This window comes from Bos indicus x Bos taurus, chromosome 1 (genome assembly GCF_003369695.1).
Source record: "Bos indicus x Bos taurus breed Angus x Brahman F1 hybrid chromosome 1, Bos_hybrid_MaternalHap_v2.0, whole genome shotgun sequence".
Classification (NCBI taxonomy): domain Eukaryota; kingdom Metazoa; phylum Chordata; class Mammalia; order Artiodactyla; family Bovidae; genus Bos; species Bos indicus x Bos taurus.
The window spans coordinates 124,985,079-125,003,331 of NC_040076.1; the positions used below are offsets into that span (position 1 = coordinate 124,985,079).

At 43.7% G+C, this 18,253-nt stretch overlaps 1 protein-coding gene across 2 annotated transcripts in view; it reads left to right on the top strand.

Annotated features, from left to right (window-relative positions):
* The window catches only part of SLC9A9 (solute carrier family 9 member A9), a 665,191-nt gene that overhangs the window by 517,381 nt on the left and 129,557 nt on the right, over window positions 1-18,253 (top strand). For both annotated transcript variants that reach the window (XM_027544122.1, XM_027544133.1), the window contains exon 13: window positions 13,251-13,302. In XM_027544122.1, coding sequence (XP_027399923.1) covers window positions 13,251-13,302 — 52 coding nt within the window. The remainder of the gene's footprint in view (window positions 1-13,250; window positions 13,303-18,253) is intronic.

The following is an 18,253-nucleotide window of genomic DNA, read 5'->3' on the forward strand; positions in this document are numbered from 1 at the left end:
TGTGTCTGACTCTTTGGGACCCCATGGACTATAGCCTGCCAGGCTCCTCTGTTCATGGAATTTTCCAGCAAGAGTACTGGAGTGGGTTGCCATTTCCTACTCTAGGGGACCTTTCCAACCCAGGGATAGAACTTGCGTCTCCTGCACTGGAAGGCGGATCTTTTACCAACTGCGGTGCCATGTAAGAGACATACATATGTATGTCTTCCCATATATATGGGCTTCACATAAACATATATGTATGTATACATAACTGATTAACTTTTCTGTACAACTGAAACTAATACAACACTGTAAGTCAACTATACTGCAATAATTTTTTTTAAATGAAAGAAAATCCACACATATTCCTCCATATATGGTTAAAGGCAGGGGTGAACCATTCAGATATCCTGAGTAGAAACTCAGAATCATCTCAGTAGATTCCTCTCCTTCCCTCCAGGTCAGTCCACCATATATCGCGACCCCCCGCTCCTTCATATACAAATCTCTCAAATCCATCTCTTCTCCACTACCGCTATCTTAACTTAGACTCTTGCATGGACCATTGCAGTAGTCTACTAAATGACCACTATACCTCTAGTTTATTAATATCTCAATTTTGCCAGTGGTTTTCCAGAACATGAATGTGATTGTTTCAACCCCTACTGCCTACAGGAATACGAAACAAAAAACACCCTCCTAAGCATAGCATTCAGCTTGAACATACAACATTCCAGATGTTCCACATTCCAGATGTTCAAGCTGGTTTTAGAAAAGGCAGAGGAACCAGAGACCAAATTGCCAACATCCTCTGGGTTATCAAAAAAGCAAGAGAGTTCCAGAAAAACATCTACTTCTGCTTTATTGACTATGCCAAAGCCTTTGACTGTGTGGATCATAACAAACTGTGGAAAATTCTGAAAGAGATGGGAATAGCAGACCACCTGACCTGCCTCCTGAGAAACCTGTATGCAGGTCAAGAAACAACAGTTAAAACTGGACATGAAACAACAGGCTGGTTCCAGATCGGGAAAGGAGTACATCAGGCTGTATATTGTCAACCTGCTTATTTAACTTATATGGAGAGTATATCATGTGAAATGCCAGGCTGGATGAAGCACAAGCTGGAATCAAGATTGCCGGGAGAAATATCAGTAACCTCAGATATGCAGATGACACCACCCTTATGGCAGAAAGCAAAGAACTAAAGAGCCTGTTGATGAAAGTGAAAGAGGAGAGTGGAAAAGTTGGCTTAAAACTCAACATTCAGAAAACTAAGATCATGGCATCTGGTCCCATCACTTCATGGCAAAAAATGGGGAAACGATGGAAACACTGAGACACTTTATATTTGAGGTTCCAAAATCACTGCAGATGGTAACTGCAGCCATGAAATTAAAAGACATTTGCCCTGTGGAGCCAATAACACTGAAGAAGCTGAAGTTGAATGGTTCTATGAAGACCTACAAGACCTTTTAGAACTAACACCCAAAAAAAGATGTCCTTTTCATTATAGGGGACTGGAATGCAAAAATAGGAAGTCAAGAAACACCTGGAGTAACAGGCAAATTTGGCCTTGGAATACAGAATGAAGCTAAGACTAATAGAATTTTGCCAAGAAAATGCACTGGTCATAGCAAACACCCTCTTCCAACAACACAAGAGAAGACTCTATACATGGACATCACCAGATGGTCAACACCGAAATCAGATTGATTATATTCTTTGCAGCCAAAGATGGAGAAGCTCTATACAGTCAAAAAAGCAAGACCAGGAGCTGACTATGGCTCAGATCATGAACTCCTATTGCCAAATTCAGACTTAAATTGAAGAAAGTAGGGAAAACCACTAGACCATTCAGGTATGACCTAAATCAAATCCCTTATGATTATACAGTGGAAGTGAGAAATAGATTTAAGGGCCTAGATCTGATAGATAGAGTGCCTGATGAACTATGGATGGAGGTTCGTGACATTGTATGGGAGACAGGGATCAAGACCATCCCCATGGAAAAGAAATGCAAAAAAGCAAAATGGCTGTCTGAGGAGGCCTTACAAATAGCTGTGAAAAGAAGAGAAGCGAAAAGCAAAGGAGAAAAGGAAAGATATAAACATCTGAATGTAGAGTTCCAAAGAATAGCAAGAAGAGATAAGAAAGCCTTCTTCAGCAATCAATGCAAAGAAATAGAGGAAAACAACAGAATGGGAAAGACTAGGGATCTCTTCAAGAAAATCGGAGATACCAAAGGAACATTTCATGCAAAGATGGGCTCGATAAAGGACAGAAATGGTATGGACCTAAGAGAGGCAGAAGATATTAAGAAGAGGTGGCAAGAATACACAGAAGAACTGTACAAAAAAGACCTTCATGACCCAGATAATCATGATGGTGTGATCACTAACCTAGAGCCAGACATCCTGGAATGTGAAGTCAAGTGGGCCTTAGAAAGCATCACTATGAACAAAGCTAGTGGAGGTGACGGAATTCCGGTGGAGCTATTTCAAATCCTGAAAGATGATGCTGTGAAAGTGCTGCACCCAATATGCCAGCAAATTTGGAAAACTCAGCAGTGGCCACAGCACTGGAAAAGGTCAGTTTTCATTCCAATCCCAAAGAAAGGCAATGCCAAAGAATGCTCAAACTACTGCACAACTGCACTCATCTCACATGCTAGTAAAGTAATGCTCAAAATTCTCCAAGCCAGGCTTCAGCAATATGTGAACCATGAACTTCCTGATGTTCAAGCTGGTTTTAGAAAAGGCAGAGGAACCAGGGATCAAATTGCCAACATCTGCTGGATCATCAAACAAGCAAGAGAGTTTCAGAAAAACATCTATTTCTGCTTTATTGACTATGCCAAAGCCTTTGACTGTGTGGATCACAATAAACTGTGGAAAATTCTTCAAGAGATGGGAATACCAGACCACCTGACCGACCACTTGTGAAACCTATATGCAGGTCAGGAAGCAACAGTTAGAACTGGACATGAAACAAATAGGCTGGTTCCAAATAGGAAAAGGAGTACATCAAGGCTGTATATTGTCACCCTGCTTATTTAACGCATATGCAGAGAACATCATGATAAACGCTGGGCTGGAAGAAGCACAAGCTGGAGTCAAGACTGCCGGGAGAAATATCAATAACCTTAGATATGCAGATGACACCACCCTTATGGCAGAAAGTAAAGAGGAACTAAGAAGCCTCTTGATGAAAGGGAAAGTGGAGAGTGAAAAAGTTGGCTTAAAGCTCAACATTCAGAAAACAAAGATCATGGCATCCAGTCCCATCACTTCATGGGAAATAGATGGGAAAACAGTGGAAATAGTGGCAGACTTCATTTTTGGGGGCTTCAAATCACTGCAGATGGTGACTGCAGCCATGAAATTAAAAGACGCTTACTCCTTGGAAGGAAAGTTATGACCAACCTAGATAGCATATTCAAAAGCAGAGACATTACTTTGCCAACAAAGGTCCGTCTAGTCAAGGCTATGGTTTTTCCATTGATCGTGTATGGATGTGAGAGTTGGACTGTGAAGAAAGCTAAGCACCGAAGAATTGATGCTTTTGAACTGTGGTGTTGGAGAAGACCCTTGAGAGTCCCTTGGACTGCAAGGAGATCCAACCAGTCCATTCTGAAGGAGATCAGCCCTGGGATTTCTTTGGAAGGAATGATGCTAAAGCTGAAGCTCCAGTACTTTGGCCACCTCATGTGAAGAGTTGACTCATTGGAAAAGACTCTGATGCTGGGAGGGATTGGGGGCAGGAGGAGAAGGGGACGACAGAGGATGAGATGGCTGGATGGCATCACTGACTCGATGGACATGAGTCTGAGTGAACTCTGGGAATTGGTGATGGACAGGGAGGCCTGGGGTGCCGCGATTCATGGGGTCGCAAAGAGTCGGACACAACTGAGCGACTGAACTGAACTGAAATGAACTGCCCCGTGGAAGAAAAGCTATGACCATCCTAGACAGCATATTAAAAGGCAGAGACATTACTTTGCCAGCAAAGGTCTGTCTGGTCAAAGCTATGGTTTTTCCGGTAGTCATGTATGAATGTGAGAGTTGGACTATAAAGAAAGCTGCATGTCTAAGAATTGATTCTTTTGAACTGTGATGTTGGGGAAGACCCTTGAGAGTCCCTTGGACTGCAGGGAGATCTAACCAGTCCACCCTAAGTGAAATCAGTCCTGAATATTCATTGGAAGGACTGATGTTGAAGCTGAAACTCCAATATTTTGGCCACCTGATGTGAAGAACTGACTCATTTGAAAAGACCCTGATGCTGGGAAAGATTGAAGGTGGGAGGAGACAGGGACAACAGAGGATGAGAGGGTTGGATGGCATCACCGACTCAATGGACATCAGTTTGAGTAACTCTGGGAGTTGGTGATGGACAGGGAAACCTGGCATGCTGCAGTCCATGGGTCACAGAGTCAGACACGACTGAGTGACTGAACTGAACTGAAGCATAGCAGTCAATATCCTTTACGATTTGGCCTCAAATTACTTTCTGATTTCACCCAGAGTGACTCTTCCCTCCTCAACATACATAATAACTCTCACAGTCTACTCGTACAGTTATTTGCTATGTCCTAAATCTACTTTGCTCTTTTAAATTTCTAGTCCTTTGCCCATGCTGTGCGCTCAGTCTGGAGTGCCCTCCCTCAACCTCTCTTTCACTAAATGCTCATGTGGTGTGGGTCCCAGTCTATTAACAGTGATGCTCTGAGCTCAGGATGCCTAAGGCACTAACTCACCATACCCTTCATAGAGACCCCACAGACATTTCCCCTACTTGGGTCAACGTGTTGGCTAGACCAGCCCTTGTGGTCTCGGTTATGATTGCAGGACACACACTTCCAGAGACTATCAGGGAACTTTAAGGAACAAGACTCATTGCTCAGAGGGTATATGTGGCACTCCTGAGGCCACACAGCAAAGTCATGGGGAGAGAGAGAGAATAGGGATCTGGGGCTCTGTCTTTATTAGAACTGAGGGTGGAGTATCTAGGTTTTTGGGTGCTAACTCTTTATTGGCTAATTAAGCTGGAATTCGGGGGAAAACAGAATCTCAGTCACTCAAGCAGTCAGTCCAGTCCTCTGGGTTATCCTAGACTTTCTGAAAGAGGGAAATTTATGGGTGGACGCAGCCTAATTCCTCACTGGTTGTTTTGCTAGGAACTGTGTCATTTAGCTGGCAATATGTTTATTGAAGATAGATGTCTTTAGAAATGGATGCCTCAACAATCAAAAGCTTAATGTCAGACACTCACACTACACTCCCTTTTCAATATCCAACTCCTCTTTGAAATGTGCCCAAGCCCTTCACAACCCATCTTGGCTGGACTCTGTTGATGAATTCCAATAATTCCGTGTACAGTGCCTACCTTGCTGTACTTTAGTTCTTTACTTCCAATGTCTGTCTTTCCAATTACATCTGGGGTCATTGATGGCAGGAATCCTGTCACTGACTTATGTATCTTAGCGTCTATTATTCATGGACTTCCCTTGTGGCTCAGCTGGTAAAGAATCACCTGCAATGTGGGAGACCTGGGTTTGATCCCTGGGTTGGGAAGATACCCTGGAGAAGGGAAAGTCGATCCACTCCACTATTCTGGCCTGGAGAATTCCATGGACTGTATAGTCCATGGGGTTGCAAAGAATCGGACATGACTGAGTGACATTCACTTCACTTCACTTCATCTATGATTTATAGACAATCTATTCTTGGTTTTAATCTATTCTGTATTTGCCATTCAATTTGTTGTTGTTAAGTTGCTAAGTCGTGCCTGACTCTGTAGCACTGTAGCCCACCAGGCTCCTCTGTCCATGGGATTTCCCAGGTGAAACTACTGGAGTGGGTTGTCATTTCCTTCTCCAGGGGATCTCAACTCAGGGATCAAACCAGCATCTCCTGCATTAGAAGGCAGATTCTTTACCACCGAGCCACCAGGGAAGCCCCACCATTCAGTTTAGGGTATATCAATTTCTCCCTAATAACATCAAGAACATAAGTTGATGTTTCATAAGTGCTTCTTAAGTGGCAGCCAACATTTTACACACTTTATATGTATTAACTCATTTTATCCTTATAATAATCCATACATTGATATATATTTATCTCCATTTACAACTGAGAAAGCTGAGGTTTAGAGAGATAAGTAATTTGTCCCAAAATTATAAATGCAATAAATCCTAGAAGTGAGATTTGAACCTATACAGCCTTGCTACAGACTCCCAACTCATCTAATTACTGTGCTGCACAAAATAAAGTGAACTGGCATTTTTCCAATTATATTAGCCTATTTTTGTATTTCCCCAAAACCAATGTAAAATATTTGAGTGTTTAATTATATTAATTTTGATCATACACAAGCCCGACTAATATTTATTCAAATAACATGGGGTGGGGATGGGGTGAAGTAGCAGATTGAGTCCCCATATGATGTTCCCATGGCTACACAATAGTCTCCAAGCCTCAGTGGGTGTCTTTCAGACTCCTCCATTGTCCTCCCGTATTTGTTGTGCTCAATATCCAGTCACTCTTCCCTTACTGAAAATGTCATTTTTTTTACATTCAGCCATCAAATACAGTTCTTAAAGGAAATGGTTTCTCCTCCCCCACCACCTGGCCCCCCACGGGGGTGGGGGAGGGGGTGCTCAAAATAACCAAACTGAACAGTAAGACTATTGGAATTCACACAATGAGAGTAAACCCTGGTAATATTTCACTGCCTTTCCGGAGGTGCTAAGTGATAAGGATCAGAATGGATTTTGTTGGCTTTAATGGGAAAAGTGAGCCTTTTGTTAGTTACTTACCTTGCTTCCCCTCTAAGGAAAAACCCAACTTTGGAGCATTCGTTTTGCCATGATTGGATATGGGAGCATCCTGAGACTTCAATATGTCTAATAAAACTCTCCAAAGAATGGAGGTGCCCTGGGAGGGGAGGGATGCCCAGAGATGTGTCTGGCTCTGAAAACAGCACTGGCTGCTTGCTGTAAATGAGGAACCTGGAGTGAGATGTTCCAGGGCACAGCTGGGAATATGTGCAAAGCTCATTTTCATTTTCATTTAAATACCATAGAGGCAGCACTCAACTTGCTTAAAATTAAAAGGTACATCAAAAATGCAAAACATGGTATAAAATTTTAACCAGTCTTTTTAGTTGCTTTTTAATCCTTTACTGGCTCTTCATATTCTCTGTATTCAATTCTCTATATTATTAGACATCTTCTTGGGCTGTGTGGTAGTTCCTCCATCCACCCTCAGCTTCCCTTTCTAAAGTTGCGTGTACCTTTGTGGTTATTTATCCACTAGCTTAGCTATTCTTGGGCTTCCCAGGTGGTGCTAGTGGTAAAGAATTAGCCTACCAATGCCATAGACAAGAGATGTCGGGAAGATCCCCTGGAGGAGGGCACAGCAACCTACTCCTGTATTCTTGCCTCGAGAATCCCATGGACAGAGGAGCCTGGCGAGCTACAGTTCACGGGGTCGCAAACAGTCAGACACAACTGAAGTGACTTAGCACATAGCACATTGCCTATTCTTTGTAATAATGTACTGTTTCCTTTTTACCTGCCTTCTCTTTGCTCTCTTTCTATCCATTCTTCCCTTCCTTCCCTTTGCTCTCTAAATGCCTTCCTTTCCTTCTTTGTTGCCCTCTCACCTCCCTAGTCTACCAGTAAATTGTGAATGAATTCCAATGTGGGAAGCTCCATAAATAGAACTGATATTTTACTTTGAAACCGGAAATCCCTGCTGTGCCCTGGCCACTACCTATGGCTCCACTGTAGCTGTTAGTTTCCACCAGAGGGTTGCCCAGTGCGGAATCGGGAACTAGAAGGGCTGAGCAGTGAGCATGGCAGTACTGAGCTCTGGCCCCGCTGATTTTAAAAAGCACCGATAATAATAAAAATAATAACCTAGGGATTTCCCTGGAAGTCCAGTGTTTAAGACTCTACCCTGCCAGTGCAGGGGACGCGGGTTCAGTCCCTAGTCGGGGAACTAAGATCCCACATGCCAGGCAGTGCAGCCAAAAGATAAAAATGAGCAGACAATAAAGAGGTTCTAGAAAGAACGATTATTTGTAAATAATAATTACATGGACAATAGCTGCTAACATGTCTTAAGAGCTTAACATGTCCTAAGCTAACACTTAACAAGTATTTTCATTTAATCTTCACCATAACTCTAGGAGAAGGAAATGGCAACCCACTCCAGTATTCTTGCCTGGGAAATCCCATGGGCAGAGGAGTCTGGTGGGCTACAGTCCATGGGGTCGCAGAGTCAGACACAACTAAGCACACACACACAACAACCCTAGGAAACAAGTTCCATCATTATCCCCATTGTACTAGCCAGAAAACCTAGGCAGTGAGCAATGCAGGTCACACAGCAAAGAAACTCTTAACAACGGGGTCCACTCACCCCTCAGTGGCCACGGGGTGACCTTGGGTCTGGGATTACAGCCAAGACTGCTGTCTCCTGAAGAGCGCTGGCTAGCCGCATGGCTGGCTCTAACCTCAGGTGAAAAGAGGGTGGGCCATCAGGGCAATCACAGGTGCCCCAGGAGGGGTTCTGTCAAGAAGCAGAGGACAGAATCGAAGACGTACGGCTACTTGCCATCAGAGTCAGTGAAAACTTTAAGTGATGGCACATCTGAACAAAGTTAGTGCTGCAAGATGGATAGTCCATGATGGTGATCAGAAGAGGAAGGGCAGGAGGGGGAAGTTCAGAAAAAGAGGCAAGGCATCACAGATGGTCAGAGATGGCCAGCCTGGCCCAACCACCAACTGGAGTTTACAGAGAGTGTTCGGTCAATGGAAGAGGCACTGATCCAGGCAGGGCCAGAGCACAGGGGCCGTACTGGGCACTGAGGCTCAGAAACAAGGACATGTCCAGTTACCAGCCCTGAGGCACTGCCTCCAGGTCAGATGAGCAGAAAGCTTAGTTCAAGGCTGGGGGAAAGGTGCTGAAGAAACTGAGATATCCCCTCAGGGGTTGTACTTTATCCTACACACCGGTGATCTCGCCTGGGGAGCTTCTGTATACACATGTGATGCCACATGCCAGGGTGACGTGGTGTCTTCTTTCTAATAATCTCTCAAGATCCCATAGTATGTAGGTGATCTTATGCATAAAAGTGAGGGGACTCAAGGGTAACCCTTTACGGGGCTACTTTCACACTCTGATTTGCTTTCTCAAAGAAGAGAGTAAGAGATACAGATGCAACTGGCATGTTGGCTTAACCCTGGGGATGCCATGTGAATGTGCCATGCACGCTGATGCCAGTATACACATCACAATTGAGAAAATTGTGCAGAAAATTGCCCTTGGAGGCAATGTGGGGGTGGAGGGAGTGTGGGGGTAGACGGTTGGTCTGTGGGTGTGCAGGGTGTAGCAGAAGACAAGCTATTTTCTCAGAAGCCCTTCTAGAATGCTTCAATTATATTATGTTGTCACATACATGTATGTATTATAAACTTAAAAAGAAAAAAAATGTACTAAATCTGACCGTCAGGTTGTCATACTAAATATATACACCTATGGCTAATATGGTTGATGTATGGCAGAAACCAAATAAATTTTTTTTAATATCCTATGATAAGCCATAATGAAAAAATATAAAAAATAAAAAGGCGAGCACAGTTAATATGCTGACATATTGTTGCAGGCAGGAAATCTAATTGGCAGATACAAGAATTTCAAAAAGAAAAAGAATAGTAGCCAGGGACCATTTAATATGGGCATAAAGAGGTTCACATGCCTCTTGGAAATCATTATAACACAGTGAGTGTTAGATTTTATGGGGCCGGTGGCGATCCTGAGACCTCCAGTAAAGCTCCGAGTTACCCCCATCACACTGTGTTTAAGGAGGCAGGGAGCCAGGTAATATATTTTAGCAAGATTCCTATCAAAAGAAGCCAAAATCACCAGTGAGAGAAGGCTTCACTCTTAGGTGCCTTTCCTTCATAGCCCTTAAATTATAATAAACTTTTTAGATTTTTAAAAAATTAGGTCTACCCAACTGTATGCCCTGTGAGGACAGGGACCATGTCTTCTCTGTTCTCCTAGTTGCCCCAGAGGGAAATAACTCCCACTCACATAGGGTTCTGTTTCCTCAAGCCTCATAAGACTTTTTTCAATATTTATGTATTTGGCTGTGTCGGGTCTTAGTTGGAGCACACAGGATCTACGTTGCATCAATACAGAACCTTTGGTTGCTGCTCGGGAGCTCCAGAGGACGCGGGCTCAGTTTCCCCACAGCATGTGGGATCTTAACTCCCCATCCAGGAATCAAACCTTCATCCCCTGCACTGGAAGGTGGATTCTTAACCACTGAACCACCAGGGAAGACCCAAGTTCCCTGAGATGTTTAGTCTGCTCTAGGCAAGAAAGACTGCAGGCCTGGCCTCGGGAGCAGATGCTGAGCTTCCGTGAAATGGGAGGTGTGGGAGGAGATGTGTTCTTCCTCTGAGAACAGCAGATCTCTTGGACCCCCGAGATGCTCTTCACGGAGTCCCGCATAAAACTGAAAGACATAAACTGTCCCCTCTCCTTCCTCTCTTCCACCTGGCTTCTGGAATAACTGAAACTAGCCCGGTCTACTCTGGTGGCTGCTGGGGAGGAAAGCCTAAACGTCAGTGGAAAATCTCAGTGCTGCCTCCGACTTTAAACGTTGGGTTTCTTGTGAAATTTGACTTTTGTTCCTTCCAGTTTTCTAGACAGAGAACTGAAAAAAGGGGCCCTAAACAGATGCAGCTATGGAAAGTCCAGGGCCCTCAGTCCAGTTCACTGCCTGCATGGGTGCTGGTTAGCTCTTGGGGCCGGGGAGGGGTCCAGGCTTACTCAGTAATAAAGGCTCCTGCAGAAGCTCAGGTCCACCAGAGACATGAGAAGGGGGGCCTGGGGCCCCACTGTTCACAGAGGCTGGGCTCAGGTCAGGCTCATTGCCTAGACTCACCTCAGAAGGCTGGGCCTCAACTCCCCTCCATTCTGCCTCCCCTACTCCTTCCTCCTTTCCTTCCAGGATCCCACACTATCTATCCTCTTCTGGCCCCCTCCTTCCTCTCCCCACTCCCCACTTCCTCCCCCCTCCCTCACCCTCCTCTCCTTTACCCCTCCCCCTCCCCCCTCTCTCCCCTCCCTTCTCATCCCTCTAGGCCCCTCCTTTCTCCTTCCTGACCCCCTTTCCCTCCCTCCTCTCATCCTTCTCTCCCCCCAGCTTCAATAAAACAGGTCAAATAGCTCTTTCTACTCTAAGAAAGTCAAAGGTTAGCCTCCACCAGAGGCTCTTTCCAGTTACCTGAAGTCCAAAAGATTCCGCACCCAGTAAACAGCTACCTACTTCCCCTACCCTGGGTTAGCGAGAAGGGGCCCTTCAGGCCCAGAGGCCACTGGTCTTTGCAACCGGCGCCTCTGCACAGTGGCCTTCCTTTCACAGGCTAGCACGTCGGCAGGACTGGTGTTGTCCACCTGCCTCCCCTCCCCCACCCAGAGAACAGAACTGGAGCACTAAGGAAGAATTTCCGGGAGCAGGAGGGCTAGGAAAGACTCCAAAGCGCTGGAGGTTGTGGCGTTCTCAGGAAAGGCTCTGGCCGAGCTTGAGCAGGTGGCTGAGGCCCTGAGCCACCACCCCCCACCCCATCCTGCCTGCCACAGGCAGAGGCCCACTGCCCAGAGCAGAGGAAGTTCAAGCTCCAGGCCCTCACGCGCTCCGGCCCTTCCAAGGCCCTGGGAAGAGCCCCAGCATTGTGTTCCCAGGGTCCTATGTTTTTGTAAGATTTGCAAAAGGAATAGATTTTAACCACTGTTGGGTTGGATCGCTGTTTCTTTCTACTACCGTCTCCTCTCGGTCTTACTTCGCCCCGGTCAGATGGCTCTGGTGTGGCCCTGGGCATCTGGGGGGTCTGACCAAGGGGAAACTGAACTGGGAGTGCATTCAGCTTATACTCAGTGGGGTTTTGTGGTCTGCTGTCACTCTGTGAAGGGCAAGCCACTGCTGTTCCTACTGCAGGGACCGCTCACAGGACCAGCGCCACGAGGCTGAATCCAAGTTGAATGTGTTCTGTGGTACCTGGCTTCTCAAGTCTATGGTTAGCGGAGGAAAAACAAGGCTTGAAATGTCCTGAGCCAGAAGCTAATCTGTGGAAAACTCTTCCAGTTGTGAGATGTGTAAAATTCTAAGTGGAGGATTCCGTTCTCATCAATGCGCCGTCAAAATGGAAATTCAAGAATACTTATATTCAGTGATGCAGCACTTACACTGATAAATGTACTGGGTAGTAGTGTTGACGAGAATCGCTTGTAGGGAAATTTATCAGAAATCTTGTCTTTTCAGGGTATTAATCTTTAGCGGTTTTGCACACAGCAAGTATGTCTGTGTAAGGAAGCACGCTATAATGACTCCCAATTATTAATAATTTCCATCAGTCTTACTAGAGGAAAGACTACCTTATCTTCCCATTCTCTCTTATACAAAGTCATTATATCATGTAAACAGAGTAAGAAAGTATGCAGGCAAAACTCAGGAGGAAAAGTTATTTTAGAGGAATATCAGACAGTAAATTAGTTAGAACATTATACGTCTTATAAATTTCGAGATGTCTGTTGCACAGATTTTAAAATTATTAATTGTGTTACAATTTATTTTCTTGTTGTAAAGAGTCACTTTCATACCTCATTTTGTATTTGTATTTTTGCATTAATTTGCTCAAAGAGAGCCCCCTAAATCGTATAAGTCCCACAAACCTGGATCCTCCCTACTGCCAGACTCCATGAGCATCTGGATGAAAGATCAGATTTTTCCCTAAATAAAATATTGTAAAGCAACTAAAAAAACCTTTTGTTTGTTTGCTTGTTTCTGTCCTGGGAAGCCTGCTGCAGCCCGGGCCCCCACATCCCCGGAGCAGTGTGGTCAGTGAGTCCTGCCAGAGAAGCAGGTGGCCCTCCCTCCAGGAGCCCTGTCTGGGGGCCCTGGAGGTCTTTCCCTGAGGGCTTCACTCCCAGATTCTCTTGCTGGGAAAGACAGCAGTGGGGAACAGCTGTCGGTGCTCCGTTGCACCAGCTGTACAGAGGCCCAGCTGTGCGAGCTCTCCTGTTCCCATAAATCTATTTTATGTTCCCTGGACTCAGGGAGAGGTACAAGGGTTTTCTGCCAAACCAGTCCTCTGATTCGTACTGTCTTTGGTTCAGGTGGTCTGACCTAAGAGACTGTCTCGTCTCATCTGCACAAGACCCTTACCAGTTCTCTCTTCTCTTTAACAGGGTTGGTGTGGACCTGGATGAAGATCAGAAGGAGGAACCCTCCTCACACCAGGCAAGTCAAAAAAGCGGAGGCATAGAGAACAACAGCGTGAGCTGTTCTGTTTCATAGCCAGGAAGCCCCATTCTAAAGGGGGGCTATTTTCTCAGATAAAACAAATCAGATGACTATAAAACACGTGGGAATTCAGGGTGTCTATAACCTTTGTATCACCTCTAGAGTGCTTAGGACCAGCAGACACTTGTGCCTTCTTTGTGGCCTCAGGAAGCCTGGAAGCTGCAGTGTGGGAGCAAAAGCACAGCTCTTGGAATCAGGCAGCCTGGAGTTCAAATCCCTGCCCAGCAACTTGCTTGCTGCGGTCATTTCAGTGAAATTGATTTGATGCATGTTCAACACATGTGGGGCACAAAACAGATGGGCCTGCTTCTCCTGTGTGACTTCTCATTTATCAGGTTGAGGTATACAGAAATACAGAAACATTAAAAATCTGCAAAAGCACGGCCTGAAAATCCTAAGGGAAAATAGTTCAGGACAACATGCTGTCACCTCAAGTAAGAGAAGTGTAGTCTCCAATCTCTGGGTTTGAATCTAACATCAGAGTAAAATCTATCATTGGCAATTTCGCTTTAGTTGTTTTTCACTTGGTACCCAAAGTTAACAACTGTGTAGCCATGTTGCACCTTTTGCTGAAATTGCAGGTAGACAGACATGAAATCCCAGGTAGAATAGCATCATAAATAAGTGATGCTGCTTAATGAATCGTGTCCTGATCCTATCTGAATTTGAAGAGAATCCATCTCTTTTATCTCGTGGCTTCTTCCTACCATCACATCAATGAGACACAGCTGGTTAGTGCTGCCAGGCAAGATGCTGCAGCTTTCCTGGTTCACACAAAGAAGGAAGGATGTTATGCTCTACAATAAGGGCTGGAGAATTAAGTTGGCAATGATCCGGCTCATATGCACTTTGAATTTCTTTTGCCACATGTGTTCCAAGGTCAGGCTAGTGCTGTTTTCACTGACTTTGTTGCCCAGGAAAGACACCTAACTGCAGGACTGAGCCCAGCAGGGGTATCAGCACACTGGGATTAGGGCCAGAGTATTGACCTTGGAAAGGTGATCAAAACCCTCTCCTTACACTGGTGGGCTGTAATGAGTCAGCAGGAAGGGCTCCTGGTTAGGATTTTCACAATCTCATGCAGGTCAACTAATCCCTTCTCCTACTTTCAAGCAAAGCTTTTATCTAAGTTTTGTTCTTCTCCTATATCTTTTTCTTTAAAAAAAAAAAAGTGATATAATAAGAAAATTGATCAAAGAAAATTCTTCATCTTCTTCTAACTGCCTAATACTTTACAGTTACATGTAATTATTGGTAAGATTATCTGCTAGCTTAAATTTTTTCTTTTATAATTTAAATGTATTTTATTTTCGCTCATTCACACCATTGTCAATTTAGTAACAATTCTTACCTGAAAATACTTTTAATCAGTTGAAAGTACTTTTTTGTTGTTCTTAGAAAAATGAGATATACCACATAGTACAGTGAAAATTGTACCCCAGTAGGTGAGTGACAAAGAATCCAACTGCCAATACAGAAGACATGGGTTCAATCCCTGGGTCAGGAAGATCCCCTGGAGAAGGAAATGGCAATCCACTCCAGCACTTTTGCCTAGAAAATTGCATGGACAGAGGAGCCTGGCAGGCTACATGGGGTTGCAAAAGAGTCAAACATGACTTGGAGATTAAACAACAGTGAAAACTGCTTGCTATTTAGATCTTCGGCAAGCTTTTTACATCTTTGAGTCTTAATTTTCCTATCTATATAACGCAAATGATAATAATGTCTACTTCAGGTTGTTAAAACAATCAAGTGAAATTATAGTTAAGACTACCTAACTTAATCTCATTAAAACCATCTTATCTCATAAACTATTTGATGAAGCAGCTTATACCACCACATATGATAAAATAATAGTGAAATATTTTTAAGAATTTTAAAATTCAGTTTAAAAAATTTATAAAAGCAGGAAGACAAAAACCAGAGAAGTAAAAAAAAAATCATAAATAAAAGATCATAAGGTCCTATATACTTGCTAAAGTTGAGCCACAAGTAAGCTTGCTAGTAGCCAAAGAGGTGGGAAAGGAAGTAATAATTAGCAATATACTAAGTTATTATACTTAGAAAAATTACACTCACTCCCCAAGCTGTACAAAGCTTCACAGACCACAATGCTTTAAAAGAATTTTCTCACTTGAGGCTTCCTGTAGAGGACATGTAAGGAGCTGTCTAACTAACTTGCATGTAATTTGCATGGTTTCTACTGCTCTTCTGCTGCTTAAAAATAGTTTTAATTTTAAGAAGTGTCCTGGAATTGTTCTTATTCATGCTGCTTGACTACTAAGATGACTACATTTCAGATAAAGGTTTTCATCACACTTTGCAGTAATTTTTATTTTCAATGTCAAGTACAGGAAACAGTGGGCTCAGACCACAAGTAACAAACCACAATGTCCATGCAGCTGCCATTTAGCCTGGACAGAGGGGGTTTTGGGGGACTTTTCAAACCATGTGTCAAAAACCTCTTTGCCCTCATTTTGCCTGACAGCTCTTTGCTTATTATCAGCATCTGTTGCTCTGACTATAGAGCATAAACTTAATTCTTAGGAGGACTGTATTTTTCCACTCAGTTTGCATTTTATTAAATTGGCCTTGCGTTAACAAACAGGTATCTTTGCAGTGGTCAACTTCTGAAAAAAAGACTTTATTCTTAGTTGTTGTTCAGTTGCTCAGTCATGTCCAGCTCTTTTGCAACCCCATGGACTGCAGCTCGCTAGGCTCCTCTCCTGGGATTTCCCAGGGCAGAATACTGGAGTGGGGTGCTATTTCCTTCTCCAAGGGATCTTCCCAACCCAGGGAACAAACCCGCATCTCCTGCATTGGCAGGTGGATTCTTTACCACTGAGCCACCAGGGAAGCTTGCCTTATTCTTATCAGAAGCTAAATTTTTTCAGATAATTATGGCAATTACTGATCATAATTTTGATCACTCTCAAAATCAATAATAAGCATATGTAATGACATGTACATATCTTTGAAGGAATTTCCTCTTTCTCTGTTTCTGGAGAGTAAAATAGCCTTTGGAAAGTAGGAACTTGCAGCTGTGACTACCCAGCCGTGTCACGATTTTCCTTTTTGCTTTGTAACACCTCGGAAGTGTGAATGGTATTACATTCTTACCCATTCCAAGCCCAGAAGCTTTAGAAAGCATGTTCCACAAGCAGATACTAAACTTTAAATATATACTGTATGCAAATGTGCCACTTCAAGAAATGAAAGGCATTGCAGCTGTGAAATTTATTTCTCTTAAATGTAAAAAAAAATAAAAATAAAAACACCCTCAGACAAACTTCCCCCTTTGACAGGAAGTTTTCCTTGTACTTGATGCTGTGTCCTTGGCATCACAGCATTCAGAAAAGGTGAGACCCATTGGAGCACCATACCTGCCTTCTTAGTTCAATAAAAAAATTCCTGCTACCCAAGAAGGGCCACCACTATGGCTTCTCCTTTTCCTGCTTGCTATCTTTCATGATCATCCTGATATTTGTAGAGTGCTAACTATTGTTGTTAGCACTTCTGAATGTTAATACTTTAGCTGTGTTAACTCATTTACCCAGATAAACCTATGGGTAGGTGCTATTATTATACTTGTATTTTAAATAAGGAAACTGTACACAGAGAATTTAAATAACTTGCTGAAGGACACATAGTGAGAAGAGGTGAAATTCGAACCCAGATAATCTGGTTCCAGAACTTCTACTCTTAATGGATGTGCATGCATCTGTTCATCCATTCATTCATTCATTCGTACAAGCCACTATGTCAGGCAGGAATCTAAGTGAGGTGCCTGAATCTAAGTGAGGTGAGGAGGAGGCATCAGTTACCAATTCAAAGTCACCCTCACAGACCTTACACTCTAGTGGGGGACACAGAGAAGAAAGTAGTAAACCTCTATACACTGTCAGTTCAGAGAATAATAACAATGGAGCAGGGAAGAGGATGGAGAACAGCAGAGGAAAGGCTATGGCTGGCTTCCTTTCTGAGAAAGTGGCCTTTGATTAGACACCTGAACAATATGCAGAAGTGAGATGTGCACATAGGCTCTGGGGTCAACGGGCCAGGCAGAGGGAATAGTAAGGATGACGTCACAGTGGATTACAGTGTGCTCCATACACCGCAGGCATGTATATGTATATGTATATGTATATGCTCCCTCAGCTCCATACCATGTGGCTGGAACTGAGGGAGCAAGGTGGAAGCAAATGGAGAAGGTGTGGGAGAGACCAAGAGGGGCCAGATCATTGGCCATGGTGGTAGATCAGTGAAAGAGATGGGAATACCAGACCACCTGATCTGCCTCTTGAGAAATTTGTATGCAGGTCAGGAAGCAACAGTTAGAACTGGACATGGGACAACAGACTGGTTCCAAATAGGGAAAGGAGTTCGTCAAGGCTGTATATTGTCACCCTGCTTATTTAACTTATATGCAGAGTACATCATGATAAACGCTGGACTGGAAGAAACACAAGCTGGAATCAAGATTGCCGGGAGAAATATCAATAACCTCAGATATGCAGATGACACCACCCTTATGGCAGAAAGTGAAGAGGAACTCAAAAGCCTCTTGATGAAAGTGAAAGTGGAGAGTGAAAAAGTTGGCTTAAAGCTCAACATTCAGAAAACGAAGATCATGGCATCCAGTCCCACCACTTCATGGTAAATAGATGGGGAAACAGTGGAAACAGTGTCAGACTTTATTTTTCTGGGCTCCAAAATCACTGCAAATGGTGACTGCAGCCATGAAATTAAAAGACGCTTTTAAGGAAAGTTATAACCAACCTAGATAGCATATTAAAAAGCAGAGACATTACTTTGCCAACAAAGGTTCGTCTAGTCAAGGCTATGGTTTTTCCTGTGGTCATGTATGGATGTGAGAGTTGGACTGTGA